The 17,724-nt window shown below is 41.7% G+C and overlaps 1 protein-coding gene across 3 annotated transcripts in view; it reads right to left on the bottom strand.

Moving 5' to 3' along the window:
- Nucleotides 1-17,724, bottom strand: part of LOC109923003 (F-box/LRR-repeat protein 20) — a 123,020-nt gene extending 105,296 nt beyond the window's left edge. The window contains exon 1 of one of the 3 annotated variants that reach the window (XM_048614493.1): nucleotides 17,646-17,724. Coding sequence is in view for 1 of the 3 variants with exons in the window: in XM_048614492.1 (XP_048470449.1) it covers nucleotides 17,446-17,475 (30 nt within the window). In the remaining 2 variants the exon portion in view is untranslated. Of the gene's footprint in view, nucleotides 1-6,095; nucleotides 6,167-17,445 lie in introns of those variants that run through there. The other 2 variants (XM_048614492.1, XM_048614494.1) reach the window with 2 other exon arrangements.

The following is a 17,724-nucleotide window of genomic DNA, read 5'->3' as shown; positions in this document are numbered from 1 at the left end:
GACAGGTCAGGGGGGCAGGAGGAGGCTAGTAGGTGGGAGAGGGGGGGGGGACTTGGCGTGGGAGGGGGGGATAGGCGGGAGGAAGGACAGGTTAGAGGGGCAGGGACAAGCTGGGCTGGTTTTAGGATGCAGTAGGGAGAGGGGAGATTTTGAAGCTTGTGAAGTCCACATTGATACCATTGGGCTGCAGGGTTCCCAAGCGAAATAGGAGTTGCTGTTCCTGCAACCTTCGGGTGGCATCGTTGTGGCACTGCAGGAGGCCCAGGATAGACATGTCATCCGAGGGGGAGTTGAAATGGTTCGCGACTGGGAGGTGCAGTTGTTTATTGCGAACCAAGCGTAGGTGTTCTGCAAAGCGGTCCCCGAGCCTCTGCTCAGTTTCCCCGATGTAGAGGAGGCCACAACGGGAACAGCGGATACAGTATACCACATTGGCAGATGTGCAGGTGAACATCTGCTTGATGTGGAAAGTCTTCTTGGAGCCTAAGATGGGGGTGAGGGGGGAGGTGTAGGGGCAGGTGTAGCACTTCCTGCGGTTGCAGGGAAAAGTGCCGGGTGTGGTGGGGCTGGAGGGGAGTGTGGAGCGGACAAGGGAGTCACGGAGAGAGTGATCCCTCTGGAAAGCAGATAAGGGTGGGGAGGGAAAAATGTCTTTGGTGGTGGGGTCAGATTGCAGATGGTGGAAGTATCGGAGGATGATGCGTTGGATCCGGAGGTTGGTGGTGTGGTACGCGAGGACGAGGGGGATTCTGTTTTGGTTGTTACTGGGGGGAGGAGGTGTGAGGGATGAGTTGCGGGAAATGCGGGAGACACAGTCAAGGGCGTTCTCGACCACTGTGGGGGGGTGGCAGTCCTTGAAAAACGAGGACATCTGAGATTTTCAGGAGTGGAATACCTCATCCTGGCAGCAGATGCAGCGGAGGCGAAGGAATTGGGAATAGGGGATGGCATTTTTGCAGGAAGGTGGGTGGGAGGAGATGTATTCTAGGTAGCTGTGGGAGACGGTGGGCTTGAAATGGATATCGGTTTCCAGTTGGTTGCCAGAGATCGAAACAGAGGTCCAGGAAGGAGAGAGAGGTATCAGAGATGGTCCAGGTGAACTTAAGGTTGGGGTGGAAGGTGTTGGTCAAGTGGACGAACTGTTCGAGCTCCTCGTGGGAGCACGAGGCAGCACCGACATAGTCAATATAAAGGAGGAAAAGTGGGGTTTAGGGCCAGTGTAGCTACGGAAGAGGGACTGTTCCACGTAACCTGCAAAGAGGCAGGCATCGCTTGGGCCCATGCAGGTACCCATGGCCACCTCCTTTGTCTGTAGGAAGTGGGAGGAATTGAAAGAGAAGATGTTGAGGGCGAGGACGAGTTCGGCTAAGCGGATGAGGGTGTCAGAGGAGGGGGACTGGTCGGGCCTGCAGGACAGGAAGAAGCGGAGGGCCTTTAGGCCATCTGCATGGGGAATGCAGGTGAAGAGGGGCTGGACGTTCATGGTAAAGATGAGGTGTTGGGGACCAGGGAATTGGAAGATGTGGAGGTGGTGGAGGGTGTGGGTGGTGTCACGGACATAGGTAGGGAGTTCCTGGACCAAGCGGGAGAAAATGGAGTCGAGATAGGTGGAGATAAGTTCGGTGGGGCAGGAACAGGCGGAGACAATGGGTCGACCAGGGCGGTCAGGTTTCTGGATTTTGGGAAGGCGACAGAAGCGGGCGGTGCAGGGTTGGGGAACGATGAGGTTGGAGGCTGTGGGTGGAAGGTCACCTGAGGTGATGAGGTTGTGGATGGTTTGAGAGATGATGGTTTGGTGGTCGGGGGTGGGGTCATGATCAAGGGTGAGCTACTTGCTCACAGAAGTCACATGACTAGTAGGTCCTCTACTGCCATATGAAGATGGGCAGCTTCACTTATAAGTGGAGTCTAGAACAACAGAACTGCATGCACTATCAGCTGTTTTTTTTCCCTAACTTAAAAGCCAAAGATTTCTACTTTGAATGCAGTGATCCAGGCACAAATAGCACTAGCTTTGCAAAGTCAATATTTTTGCTTAAGATTCCACTCACTTTTGCTTTTGGTCAAAATGTAAAACCCCCACTGAACTAGTGCAACTGGCCTTTTTAGTCATTTTTTTTTTAAAAGTTTTTAAAAGGTTTGCATGGAAAAAAAATTGAGGGGTAATCTAGTGCACCTTTATTAATACAGTTGTAAATAAAATTGCAAACTAAAACTATTTGCAAGCAGCATCAGTACCATCACCAAAGTTCCCCGATTTCAAATAACCGAATACAACCTCAAAATATACAAAATCATTAGCTATACTGACATACAATAGCCCATTTGAGAAAATTAATTTAAAAGCTTTTAAAACATAGTATTTAAAACATTGCATCTGTGTCTAAAGGAGCCCAATTTTTAAGAGTCTGATAACTGTTTGTTATTTTTCAGAAACTCTCAAAAGGCGATTAATTCAATTTTGCAACTTTAGTTTTGCAAACAGGACTGACTTTACAGAGTCATATTTTTAACCAGCATAAAAGGATCGTGGAAACTCTACTTATGATGAGTGGAAATGCACTTCAAATTTGGATAAGGGAATCAAATGTAATATTTCCAAGTTTGGTGATGACACAGAACTAGTTGGTGAGGAGGATGCAGCAAAGAAACTTTAGAGCAATTCAGGCAAGTTGAGTCGGTGGACAAATGCATGGCACTTGGAGTATAAGTGAAAATAAAGGGGATAATCAGGAAGGCTAATGGAATGTTGGCTCCAATTTCAAGGGGCCTGGAGTACGAGTAGGGAAATCTTACTGCAAATGTACAAAGTGCTGTTAAGATCACATCTGAAACAGCAGTTTTGATCCTCTTATTTGAAAAGGAAAGATATGGTTTCATTGAAAGTAGTTCAGACAGGGTTCATTAGGATGATCCCTGGTATGGAGGGATAGTCTTATGAGCAAAGGCTAAACAGGTTGGGACTCTACTCACTGGAGTTTAGAGATTATCTCATTGAAACATATAGCATTCTTAAGGAACTTAACAGGATAAATGCTGAGAAGATGTTTGCCGTAATGAGAGAGTCCAGGGCCAGAGGACACAGTCTCAGAATAAAGGGGTGCCAATTTAAGACTGAGAAAAATAGGAATTTCTTCCGAGGGCTGAGCGTCTTTGGATCTCCTTGCCAGAGAGCTGTTGGGGTAGAGTCCTTGTGAAAATTTAAAGCTTAGATAGATAAATCCTTGACCTGTTGGGGAATCAAGTATTACATAGGAAAGGCAAGAAAGTGAACGTGAAGTGTGTTGGATCAGCCACGATCCTATTGGATAGTGGAGCATGCTCGAGGGGCTGAACAGCCTCCTCCTGTTCCAAGTTCTTCTGGTCTTCTGAAATGTGAGGTTATCTACTTCAGTTGGAAAACAAATTGTCAGAATATCATATAGAACAGTAACAATTAGGAAAATGTCAATGCACAAAAGGACCTGGGTGCTCCTGTACCCCAATCATTGAAAGCAAGCACGTAGGTGAAGCAAGTGGACAGGAAGGCAAGTGGTAAATTAATTAGATGGATAATTCATTCAAAAATAAAATGACCCTAACTGCAAAACATGTTTGAGTACAGGAGCAAGAAATCTCACTACAGTTGCGCAGGGCCTTAGTAAGACTACACCTGGAGTATTATGTGCAGTTTTGGTCTTGTTACCTAAGAAAGGGTATATTTGTCTTAAAATGGAGTGCTAAAGGTTCACCAGGCTGAGTGCTGGAACTGCAAGTCTGTCATATGACTAGAGGTTGGATCAACTGGGCAAGTAGTCAGTGGAGTTTAGAAGAATGAATGTGGATCTCATTGAAACTACAAAACTGAACAGGCTGTACAGGTACAATGTTTCTCCAAACCAACAGTGTCAGGATACATATTGGCAATTTTGGATCAAAACTGAAGAAATTTCTTCACTCAAGGTGGAGTTCTTGTGAAATCTTTGGAATTCTTTATTATAGAAGGCTATGGAGACAAGTCACAGAATATAGTTAAGAAAGGAAGAGATGAATTCTTTTTAAGCAGCTAAAAAGTCTCGAGGTTAATGAGGATGACAGCAGTATTATGGCATTGAAAGGGATCATACTTCATATCAGCTCTGATGAAGAGTCATCTAGATTCAAAACATTAACTTGCTCTCTCTCCACAAATGCTGCCTGACCTGCTATGATCTCCAGCATTTTTTGTTTTCAGCCATTTCATACTGAATGGCACAGTGGGCTTGATAGGCCAAATAGAAAGTGGCATCAGAAGTAGATTGTTTCAAATTTTTAGATTTCTCCTAATGATTTGGCAGATTCCATCAAACTTTTTTAAAAAATACAAGGTGAAACTCCAGGCAAAGCAGACCACTAATCTCATTCAAGGCGTAAGTAACCAATGTCCACTCTGCTAAATCCCACGCAGCCATGCAGTAAACTGGCCCATGTCTTCTGCTGAAATAAGGGAGCTCTAATGAGAACGGTAAATGCAGAGGACCAGTCCAGTTCCCAATAGAACAAAAAGTGGAATCAATTAAAGCAGCTATTAAAGTGTCTGAGAGCCCTATTCTCGTTATGACGCCACCACTGAAAACAGTTTTGGCTTCAGCAGCAGCACTGCAATATAGAATAATGCAGTGTTTATGCCTCCAGCAGCACAACACAAATAAATATCACAGTCTGACTGTCTGGCTGGCTGGCTGTGTCTGACTGTCAGCTCGCCAGACTCTCTCTGGAGGTGCAGTTATACCAGCAACAGGATAACAGCTGGCTACAACATTATAATATGCCTCTACCTGCTGTTTGGGGACAGGTCATGCATACGGTAGCCCTTCTCATCTGTACAGCCTTAATGACTTTAATCAGCAAGTCATTAGGCAAGCTACATCATTGCATCCTAGCACAATAGGTCACTCATTTCCATGCTCAAATGGACAGCTTCATTATTCTGTAACAGAAAGGGCAAACAAAACTGCTCAGAGAGTACGGCAGCAAGAAGAAAAACATAAGCGGCCCGCAACTGCAGTCAACGTCTCTTCCACATCAGCCAGCAGCAATGTGAGTGAAACACAGGCAAGAGTGTATAGTCCAATCTTTCCTAAACTCACTAAACAGGTAACCCCTGCCTGTTTTCTCAGTTTTATTCAGCAGTCTAGCTGTCAAATGCCAATACTGAACATTAATACAGCAAGTTGATGAGGTGTAGGACAATATTTGCAAGAATCAACCTCTTCACTTTGTTTAGAATCAAAATGGACATACTTTCTCCAAGCAACATCAGTTTGAGTTCTCAAATACGTTCTAAACATTTTCAAAACCAGCTACTTTAAGCTTCATTTATTCATTCAAAAGTATATGAAACATTATCTCAACACTAAATAAAAATTCTATCTTTTTTGTGGCTTTCACAGTCTCAAATAAACATTTAAAACAAAAAACTTTTGAAATGCAATCACTGCTGCAAAATAGGAATAACCAACTTGTTCGCAGTTCAAGTCTCACAAAAAGATGAGATTATGAATTGAATCTGTTTGTGACGTTTGTTGAGAAATAAGCTACAACCAGGACACTAGGGAGACCTTGTGATCTTCTCCAAATAGTAGGATTTATTACATCCACTGGAGGGGAAAGCTGGGACCTCAGTTCAACATCTCCTCCTAAAGGTGGCTCTTCAAACAATGCAGAACCCTCTGTACTGTACTAGGAGCACCAGCCTGGCACATGGGCTCAAGTATCTGTTGCAAGGTTTAAACCCATGATCTCCTGATTCACAGCATGCAGTGCAACTACTGACACCATAATTCAGAAGTCAGAAACAAACCTGGGTATGAGTAAATCAATGTTAGCATTATCCAGGATGATGCACAAAAAGTGTTAGACACAATCTGGCTGCTGAGGTCATTTCTAAAGTTTTCTAATTGGGTTTGTTCAGCCACAATTTTACACCAACTGATTCAATAGTTTTGTTGGGAAAATTAAGCATATGGTAACTTCAACAAAACAAACAAAAGCAGCACCTTTTAATCCAAAAGACCTCCCCACTTCATTCTGCACTACCTGCAAACATGCAAATTACTACAAGTCCAAGCAGTTACCACTTTTACGTTGAAGCCTTGACCAGCGCTAACGTCTTCTTTCTCTCCAGTGCCTCAACTCTTGACTTGCCACTAGTTTCCTGGGCCTCTGCTCTTCAGTCTGTTAACATTGTCACAGGAGATGTACTTTAAAAACATCAGCCCATGTTTCAAATATATTTAGTTGGCAAGAAATCTTTATTGATTTAAATTTAACAATATAGTTTATGTAGTGTGTCCACACAATAGGCTTCCTTAGCTGATTTGGCGTTTTGACGGAATAACTTCCACAACAGTAGAGTATCAACACATTGCTAGGCACAGAGGGCTAATTTTGAAAGAGATAGCAAGTCAACTGACATCCTATAAATGTGAGGTGCTGCATTTTGGGAAGGCAACTCAGGGCAGGACTTATACACTTAATGGTAAGATCCTGGGGAGTGTTGCTGAACAAAAAGACCTTGGAATGCAAATTCAGAGTTTGTTGAAAGTAGGGTTGCAGGTAGATAGGATAGTGAAGACAGCTTTTGGTACACTTACCTTTGTTGGTCAGTGCATTGAATACAGAGTTGGGAGGTCATGTTGTGGCTGTACAGGACATTGGTTAGGCCACTTCTGGAGTAGTGTGCGCAATTCTGGTCTCCTGCCTATAGGAAGGATGTTGTTAAACTAGAAAGGGTTCAGAAAAGATTTATGAGGATGTTGCCAGGGTTGGAGGGTTTGAGCTATAGGGAGAGGTTGAATAGGCTGGGGCTATTTTCCCTGGAGCCTCGGACGATGAGGGGTGACCTTATAAACCTCTAAGGTTATGAGGGGCACGGATAGGGTAAACAGGCAAAGGTCTTAACCCCAGGAAGGGAAAGTCCAAAACTAGAGGGCATAAATTTAAGGGGAGAGGGAAAGTTATAAAACACAGACCCTAAAGAGGCAACTTATTCAACGCAGAGGGTGGTGCGTGGACTGGATGAATAGGAAGGGTTTAAGAGGGATGTGGGCCAAACGCTGGCAAATGGGACTAGATTATTCTTAGGATACCTGGTCAGCATGGATGAGTTGGACTGAAAAGGTCCGTTTCTGTGCTGTATATCTCTACGACTCTATGCAAAGTTGGCTGCCTATTCTTACTACAGCTCAAAATGAAAAAAAAACAACTTTAATACCTCGATTGAAGATTCTAAATGTGTGATCAACGTTAGTTATACATTTTGAAGTTATTTGGTATAATATTTCACTAGGCAGGGGTCCACATAATGCACGTACTATTTTGCAAATTCCAGATTTTTTTAAATAAAAAAAACATTACATAGCAGACCTCCCACAGTGGTGTCAGTCCAAAGTCAAAATGTTTTAGAATCAACACCTTAATAATTACTGTTGTGCACGGAAATAAACTCCAAACCTAGAGCATCTGTGTAGGCCCAGGGCTAAAAGCCAGGTTGAGGAAAATACCGGGCTACTACACCCAATCACTATTCAAAAATGTGCTGAATAGCATACAGTCACAGATGCTGATAAGGTATCGAACAGTACATCTTGCCCTTGGAGCCAACCCACAATAGGTCCCTGCATTGTGCACAGGAGGGGTGGTAGTCACATTTCCAAATGTTTCACATACAAGTCATCATCATTCCTGCTAAGTCACTACCTCAAGACAACATTTCCTTCACAAGCTACCACCTATGACCATCCGCAACTGAACTCCATTAGTTGCCTACAGCCCTACTCTCCAACGTGCAAGAAGTCACCAGAATCATTAATCATCTAATGCCATGTTTGATGTAGTGATACACAAAGCTGTTAGAGTCCACAATCAAAGACGTGGTTAGTTCAAAACAAGATCTCTGAAAATGAACATGTTCAAGACCAGAGTAATAGTTGTGGGTTCAATAAACTACTTATGTTTCAAACCAGTAATTTATAGTTCTGAACAGCTAAAACCAGATGGTTTATGATCACTCCCCCGAGCACTTCATATTTCTTCATGCTTCTACAAGGTATCAACACTGTACAAAAATCATCTGCAAACACTTAACCCTGCACTACACCTTGTAAATAAACAAATTGCTTGTTGTAGGAGAACAAGGTCCAACAGTGAACAATTGTACGGCATGTTCCCAAATTAAAATACACAAAATGATTTACAAGGACAAATACATTTCTCTACATGCAAACAAGCTCTCATTTGGCAAGCGGGGGTGGGGGGGGTGGGAAAACAGAGGAGGAATTCGGTCAAGTTCATATCAACTGGCATTTAAACCTGCTATAGATGGTTTACTAGCCATTGCAAAGGAAACATGGTGGTGGGTAACTCGATGGCAGGAATTAGAAGAAAGAGAAAAGGAAAAATGAAAAAAAAAACTATCACAACTATGCCTAACCTCCCATTAATTATAACAGAACAAAAAAGTACCAACAGAGGGCATGAGGATTAAACTGCTTCCCTCTTCCCAATCCCACACCTTTAATTAATCTCCATGGGAACCCCTTCACTTAAACATATAACTTATTAACACAGTTACTGTGTCACCTACAAGTTATGCACAACCAGTTCTCAAAATATGCCAAAGTAGAGAAGTCATGGAACTGCAGGAGTAATCCTGCAGGCCAGGCACATGGTTTCAAGTCCTAACCCAGCAGCTGGCGAAATTTACATGCACCATTCTAGAAAATAAAGCCTGTCTCAGAAATAGGGACTATGACAATTGTGATGGGTTGCTGTAAAAACTTAAGTGGTTCAATAATCTCTTTCAGGAAAAGGAAATCTGTTATCCTTACCTGGTCTACGACTCCAGAACACAGCAATGGGATTAGCTCATAACTGGCTTCTGCAATGGTCTAGCAAGCCACTGGCTCAAGGACATTTTTGGTCTTGCCAGCAATGCCCATAACCAATTAAGGAATAAAGTTAAAACACTTCAATATCCTAAGGAAAATGTTGGTGTAATGTCACCCTGGAAACTAGATCTGAAAACAAAAAAAAAATACATACCAAAAGTCAAAATAAACCTGAAAAAAAAAGTTAAACTTCAGCACCGAATTAATTTTTAAATTTAGGAAATCAGTCTAACATTTTTTAAAAAAAAAAAGGCCTTTGTGGCCAGTGCTGCCTAGAAGGTTATCACTTGCTTACAACCTAGAAGGTTTGAGCTGAAGCCTCTCAAAAACTTGAGCCCATATGCTCATCATTCATTGGCAGTCCCTTGCAGACAAAGATAACCTTCTTCCACTCAGGTCGAGTCTGTAAGTGGCTGTACAGACCGTTGCGGCTACTGCGGGTTCTGTTACACTTGGGGCAGGTGGTGGTCACAGGAATAGATGTGTGAGGCATTTGTGTGACAGCACACTCCTTTTGCTGTTTTTGCCTGGCTTCCATTTTCTCCCTATGGCAATTCTCAAGGTGTTCAATGCCTTCCCAATGTTCCTTCTCCACTCTGGATGGTCTTGGGCCAGTGATTCCCAGGTGTCTGTAAGAATGCTGCACTTCACCAGTGAGGCCTTGAGCCCATATGCTACACTGATCTTCACTTCAGAATTGGGAATGCTGCGAGTTCAGACTGCCTTGTGATGCCACAATTAACCAAGAATTTGGCTTGTTCAGATGGACACAAAGCTAGTTAAAGCATTTTTGAAGGGGTACCGGACCACTTCAATTGTTTTGCCCAATGCTCAGCTAAAATCAGTTAGCTATCTCACTGTACTGTGTTCAGTCGACAAATTCTGTTCCATTTGCCCACAAAGCAAAGTTAATTAACCGGCAGAAGTACCAGGAGACTTGAAAACAAAAAGTACTGCATAAATGCAAATTTTCTCCTTACTGAACCACACAAAGTTCACTGATCAAGTTGAAGCAATCACTTCTGTTGCAAGAAAAAAAAAGTGACACCTGGTGGTGTGAACTAGTGAGGAGGGAGGATAAAAAGATCTATCCCTCTGTACAACAAGTTACCTTATTATCCGAGACCTGAAGAAGAGCCACTGGACCCAAAACATTAACTCTTGCTTTCTTGCCACAGATGCTGCCAGACTTGCCTGGTTTTCCCAGCAATTTCAGTTTTTGTTTCTAATTTCTAGCATCTGTAGTCCTTTGGTTTTTGTTGTGCTTTTCTTTCTAAAGATTTTTATAGCACTTATTTACAAGAAAAAATAGAAGTTAATCAATAGCTTCATTAGCATTCATTGTATCTACATGGTAAAGGCTTTCTGAAAATTATTCCAACTGCTGGAATGGAGGAAACACTGCAGTCATTTTGCCAAGAGGAAGATCATATAAATAGCAGTGTCACAATGACCAGGGACTAGTAATTAGTTTATCTAGCAAAGGTGGTTGAGACACAAATATTGGCCAGGGTACCACAGAAGTTTCAAGCACTTCTTTTGAATTGTGCCAGTGAATCTTTTGCAATCTACAAAGAAGGCACTTCCAACCATGGTATCACACGCAAGCCTGGATTTTGTACTTAAACTGCTTGAGTCAGTCTTGAATCCAGGACCATCCAATTAAGGGGAATGCACTACCCACCGTCCTCAAGGCTGCAATTTCAGGCAAGCACAAAAACTTTTCCATTCCTGTTTTACATAAAGCAAAGCATCAAGGCAAATCTGAAGTGACTGACTACTTTAGGTAGATAGCAGAAGTATGTTAATTATAGCCCATGGACAGTGCATGAGGCCCAGCAGCCAAAGTCAAGGCAACTTATTTCTACTTGATATTACGTTTTATTATCTCGTCTGCTTAACAGTGTTGCGGCTCTGGAAATGTTTTAAATATGCTAGTGGATAAATGGTAAATCAGAATGCCACAATCTAGTATCTGCAGCTTGGGATACATAGAGATTAATAGGAGCATGGATTTAAACTTTGTATGTGGCCCTCAGGGATCTAAGATAAGCATCTAAGCTGCTCAAAACGATGCAAAGCTTGGGCAGTCCTGCTTAATAAGATTTTCAATACACAGATTTGAAAATATGACCCAGCTGGGAAGGAGTGGTGTGTGCTCCATTATTCCTTATCTAATTAGGACCTCAGATAGCCCAGAAATTCCAATATTAAATCAAATCTGAAAAATACAAATAAAAAACCAAGTGAACACAGAGTTCTGGGACTCAGTTGTCAGATTATGTTCAGTAGTCCCTCAATTAAAAACGAGCACCATAACTAAACATATTTATTCAAGTTGGGGGCAACTCACAAAAGGCAGAAATAAGTTGGAAGTGTGTTAACAAAGAGCAGAAATAAATTGCAGAGGGACGGGTCTACTGGTGGTTGAGAACACAAATGAACATACGAGTTAGGAGGAGATGCAAGACATTTGGCCCCTTATAGCCTTCCACATCACTAAGTTAATGGCTAATCAATTATTGTACGAATTGCACATTCTTATCTATTCCAGTCAACTTTTGATTCCCTTGCCTATCCACCTCCATCGCCTTCCGAGGGAAAGTGTTTCAAAATTCTCATAACCCACTGAAAGAAAAAAAATAGTTCTGTTGCAAACAGCAACCCCCGACTTTAAAACTATGACCCCTTGTTCTGCACTCATCCTGGACAGGAAACCTTCTTTCCACATCCATCATTCAGGACTGTATACACTTCAAATCACATCATTTTTTCATGTTTAAATCTCAGTGAAAACTAACCAAATAGGCCGAATCTTTTCTCAAAAAAAGGATAAACTGCTCATTTGAGGTATCAATCTAGTGAACCCATTCTGACTCACCCCCAATATATTTACATTTTTCCTGAAAAAAAAGAGGCCCAAACTGTACACACTATCCAAGATGTGGTTTCATCAATGCCCTGGACAAGTGAAGCATAACATCTTTATTACAAGTGAATGGAGTACAAAAGTAAAGGCCAGTATCCACTAGCTACATGACTCATTCACCAGAACTTCTAGACACTGCTGCATTTTGAAGTACCATAATCATTCTCCCTTGAAATACTTTGCTCCCAGCATCCAAAATTGACAAATTTTCCTAGCTTACTTCCTCGTGCAAGATCTGAAGTTTGATTACAAAAAAAAAAGGAGACAATACAGTGCCAGACACCCAGTGGGAATAAAAAATAGCCCATAATCATATATAGTTGCATAAGCAGTTGTGGAGTGTGTGTTACTGATCATAACTAATGATATACAAAACATGCAAGCATTACTCTAACCTTGCTCTCCCTATGGGATTTACACTGCTGTCACTGATCATTCTGTCAAATGCTCCACTTGGAATAATACACCATTCTGCAGGGACTGACATCCATAGTCAAATATACCTTAGAAGTCATTTTTACAGCAAACCCCCATCATCCACCAATGCTGACAATCCCTGCCCCAAACAGTCTTTGGCCACCTCTCCAAAAAAAACGCAAGTCTAGACCAAAAAGTTTAGCAATTTTATCCATTGAGCTACTAAATAAGCATTTATAAATATGACTATTCCATTAGCTCACTTTACTCCCTGCTCCATTCCCCTGGGACTGACATTTTATATGGTACACACTATGTAATCTTTGGCGAGCAGAGAGCTGTGAATAAGCATAAATTTTTAAAAAGACCAACTAGCTGCTGCATGCACCAACATGTACCTCACTGCAACTGAGAAGTTGGCACTCAGCTGGATTCAGCAAAGTTAAAATAAAAAACCTCCCAAGTAATCTTTAAATTCCTCCTTCTCTACAACTCTTGCAAGGCAGTTAGATAATTGATTATCCCGAGCTCATCCAACAACTTGATGCCTAGATGATAGGCAATTTCCAAACATGAAGCAACAGTTTGCATAAAGTATGCCAAACACTCCTGAGATGCACTGCTCGAGATGAGATGCACTGCTCGAAACCTCTACAGCAAATTACAGAACAAAGATAAAGAAGAGGCAACAGAATGGAAGCTCGTCCCTCTAAACTCCAATGTCCCCCATCGCAGTATCCATCCGTCTCAAACATTCAGCACCTACATACTGATTTTTGTCCTTTCCAATCATAAGACTACAAGGTGTGGGAGCAGAATTAGGCCATTTGGCCCAACAAGTCTGCAGCACCATTCGATCACAGCTAATATCTTTCTCAAACCCATTCCCCTGTGTTCTCCCTATAACCTTTGATCTACTCACTAATAAAGGACTTCTCTCTGTGTTAAATACACTCAATGACTTGGCCTCCACAATCCTCTGGATCAACCACTCTCCGCCTGATGAAATTCCTGCTCAACCCAGTTTCTAAAGGGTCATTCCTTCAATCCAAGGCTGTGCTGTCATTTCCATTAATAGGAGAGGCAAGGACCGATTGTCTCCTTGTCCACTCTAACCAGGCCTCTCAGTATTCGGTAACTTTCAATGGATCCACCCCTCATTTTAAACTCCACTGAGTACAGACCCAGAGTCCTCAACCGCTCTTCAAATGACAAGCTCTTCATTCCCAGGACCATTCTTGTGAATGTTCTTAGGACCCCGTCAAAGCCAGCATACATCTGCCTTCAATAAAGGGACCCAAAACTATTCACAACATTCCAAATGCAGTCTGACCAGGGCCTTCAATAGCCTTGTCAGTACATTCTTGTTCTTGTATTGTAGCCCTCTCAAACTGAATGCTAACATTGTATTTGCCTTCCTAAGTCCCAAGGAAACCTTCATGTTAACCTTAAGAGAATCCTGAACTAAGACTCCCAAGTCCCTTTGTGCTTCCGAATTCTGAAGCTTCCTCCCTGCCACCATTAGAAAATAGTCCACAACTCTATTCTTCTTACTAAACCTCACCTTCATCCACATTGCGTTCGATGTGCCCACCCTCCTAGCCAATCAATCACTGTTTCTTAAATATTAGAAATTGTAGTGCAGGACTTGAATCAGTCACATGGAGACATCAAACCACCCAATCTTGCATAACACGTGAACCTCAAAGGCCTTTGGTACCCCAGGGATACAGTTCCATGATGCTGCCATTGAGGCCTGGAGAGGTGATACTGGATAATGTTGTCTCTCCAACTTGTAACAACAGTTTGCTCTGTCTGAAATAAGGAGGAAAATAAACTGTGGAGAGATAGGTCTAATGGATCAGTAGACAAAAGACACTGTCTGGGATAACAAGCACGCAAAACCACCCAAACCCAAGTTTGATTACTAGTTCACATAATGCTAGCTGACATCAGCCAGGCAAATGGTGAGGATTTGACAGTGTCTCATGACTGGGCAAATGGAAATAAAAAGGGGAGACAGAAAAACAGATCCAACAAGGCTCTCACTCTTAACGAGAAGACCATACCCAAATTCTGTTGGAAATTACACACGAATGACCAAGTAAAAGCTAAGACTGGACTGCAGTGCCCGCCATTACTAAGCTAAGCAATGACATTCTTCTATCTCCCTCATTGTGAATGGTTACTTAGGACTGCAGGTCCACTTTCACCCATATTACGTGCCTCAAAAAGTAAGAACTATAAACAGGGGTGAAAACTGGGAAGAAAAATTAGAATAAACACCTCTTTAAAGTGTTGTAATCAGCATTGCAAGGAAATGAGTCATAACATATAGCACATTAGATGAAGTTGAGGTTAGGTAGGCAAAGTGCCATTCTTGAATGACTTTTCACACTATCTACTTGCCAGCAAGCTATTCCAACGTAGGAGAAATCATTACAGACCCACTTGCTGTTGCTTACACACATGGAATTATCAATGGATAGTGATTAGTACTAAAAAACTATGATTATTTCCCCTCTTCCACCTCTACTGATGCTGCAGCTAAAATTAGATGGTTCATCACAAACTGATGATTGGTTCCAAGATACATCACGGGCTGCCTTAATTCTGACAAAGGGCAAAGTGATTCCTCATCTAATTTTTTTTCTCCCCAAGTGGACTCTCAATGAAGAAATCACTGTACTTTCTCCCATCATTCCTGTCAAAAAAATCCTGATTCCTAAAAAAATTGTACTATACCCTGTCTGGGCTAGTGCTCTGCTCAAAGACATTGTTTGGAAGACTGGCAGGGATCGTAATGTTGGGACAAGAGAGAAGAAACAGAGAAAATTCCTTTTGGCAGTAATTACTTTACAGTTATTTTATTATACAAACTATACAAAACATACAAGATTGCCAGTAAGTCCAGCAGTTCTGCAGTCAGAGTTCAATATAAATCTGTGATTATGATCATGGATAACAGTGGAACAACAACCACACAAAAGCAATTTTCATTGGCTCTGAGCTGGTCTACAAAAATGCACTGTCTCATCTAACATTGTTGCTTTCGTTCTCTCTTCTTTTAATGCACCACTGTTGCTTACCAGACCGTATAATAACAAATAGAATTTAAAACAACACTGCAAATTCCTGGTATCACTAGGAAAGCTTTTTCCTGTATCACTGGTTCTTCCTGTCACATGAAAGAATACACTCAGACTCCCAACTCAGCCCCTGCCAACAACACAACATGTTTTGAGAACAAAGGACATTCAATTCAACAAGTTCCTTTTTTGGGACAAATTAACTTACCATAATCATTTAATCCTCTCTCATAGCAGAAACATAGATAATATGTAACTATTTAAGAGGGCATTAGGAATCTCATACATCGTCTTGAACAACGTTACAGGTGTAGCCACCATGATAAAATTCAGGTAGAATTCATATTTGTTGCCCCCCATCCAAGCTGTTTGTTGGAACCAGGGGTTTTTTTTTTGGGGGGGGGGGGGGTAGAGAAGGAAAAGAGACTATTATTTTCTTGTAAATGCTTACACTATTGGACTTGTAATAAAAAGTCTGTCTTTTTCAGACCAACACTATGTATTTTGTACAATAAATTTTTTTCATTGTTTTCCTCTTGCTACGTTTTGAGAAGGAGTGCATCTTCATAATACAAATTAAACGTTGATCAGGAAAGGACCAAAAAAATTGAAAACATTGAAAAAGGGTGCAGGATTGCCTATATGCACTGAGGATTGACAATGGCAAATCTTGACATTCATAATTAACCATAGCTATACACTATAAAAAAATGATGGAATCCAAGGGAATTACCCAGCTACAACTGCATTTCTACATGTTGACATATGTTAGAACTACATGTTACCTATAATAAGCCCTCTTAAAATATGCCTCCGACACAATGCAAAACAAAATGCTTCCTTACCTCCATTCAAATTAAACTCTCTACAGAAAATACTGACAAAAGTCAAAAACAATGAAATATCATTTCATTACCACCCTTACAGTTCATATTCACAAATATTCAGTTTTTCATCCCCAGTTTCACCAAGTTTTTTGTTCTTTAGTAATTACCATTACAGAAGTCTAAAACACAAATACCAATTATAGTTAAAGTGGCAAAGGAGACTCATTATGCAAAATAAGTTTTTGCAATCATAATCCTAAACTCAATACTTGCTGTGTTAATCTTTAAAACACCCAAAACTAAAATACATAGCCTGTGTTAACTTATTAAGCTCTAAAAACCTTCAGTGCTTTTAGAGAATTAAATACCAAATTCACAGCACAGATACGAGGACAGGAACTGTTTTTTAAAATACCTGTAACAATCATGCAAAAAGATACCTCAAGGCACAAAATGCTAAGCTAAATGCTTAAAAAAGTTACGTAATTAAAAGAATCATTTTGAATGTTCAATTCAAAAACGATTCTCACATCTAGATATCCAATCAGACAAATTAAAAAAAGGGATGTTCATTTCAAAAAAATGTCAGCAAAACGAAAAAGGTTCATTTGTAAACAAATAAATTGCACATTTTGTAAAAATAGAGATCAGAAAAATGGGAAAACCCACTTTTATAATACAGATTAATCAAGCAAAGTGAAGTGAATTTTCCACTTCTATAAAGAGATCAGACAAGATTAAAATTAAAAAGATTCCCTTTTTTAAAAAAGGCACATCAAGAAAAATGAATAGACAATAAATAGGACTGGCTTTTGAAAACATTTTCATCAGCTGTTGCACATCACACAAAGGAATAAACGGCCTGCTTCAGAAGAGGAATTGTGAAAGGAAGTGAAAAGAAAAATCCTTTTACGACACCTGAGGCTTGATTTATATTTGTTTTTAAAAAAAAAAAGAGGTGGGATGAGGAAGAAGAGAGAAGCCAAGGCGGATTTCGGACAAGGAAAGGGGGTGGGTGGGGGAGAGCGTTTTGGAGATGGAATCATATTTGGAAAAGGGTCGGGGAAAGGAAGAGGAATGCAGTACCTCTGCCGAGGCTTGGCCTCAGCTGGGAAACGATATCGAAGGGTTAAGGTGGGGGTGGGAGGCAAGAGCTGGGTGCTGTGGTTGAAAGGGGAGGTGGGGGAACAGGGGGGACGGGGTGGCCTAGTGGAGGCAGAGGCACGGCTGAAGCCTCTACTCCTACCCTCCCTAGCAACCACCGATTGACTCACCTCGAACCTGCTCTTGGTGACTCCATTCATCCTGCCGCTGGCTCCGGCCGGCCACTCGCCGCCGCCGCCGCTTCTCCCTTGCCCACCCCTCCCTCCCCAGCCACCACACACCGGAGGATATTATTTCTCCCTCTCTCTTTGCCTTCTTCAACTTTTCAACAAAAACATTAAAACAAAAACAGACACGACACTCCACCCACCTGCCAACATCCTCGCACCTGATTGGACCGCACGCCCGGGCCCCCGGCTAACCGGTTTATTTACAAAAGTCCCCCCCCC

This window comes from Rhincodon typus, chromosome 30 (genome assembly GCF_021869965.1).
Source record: "Rhincodon typus isolate 14 chromosome 30, sRhiTyp1.1, whole genome shotgun sequence".
NCBI classification, from domain to species: Eukaryota; Metazoa; Chordata; class Chondrichthyes; order Orectolobiformes; family Rhincodontidae; genus Rhincodon; species Rhincodon typus.
The sequence above is the reverse complement of the archived record's forward strand: the minus strand, read 5'-3'. Positions and strand labels throughout refer to the sequence as shown.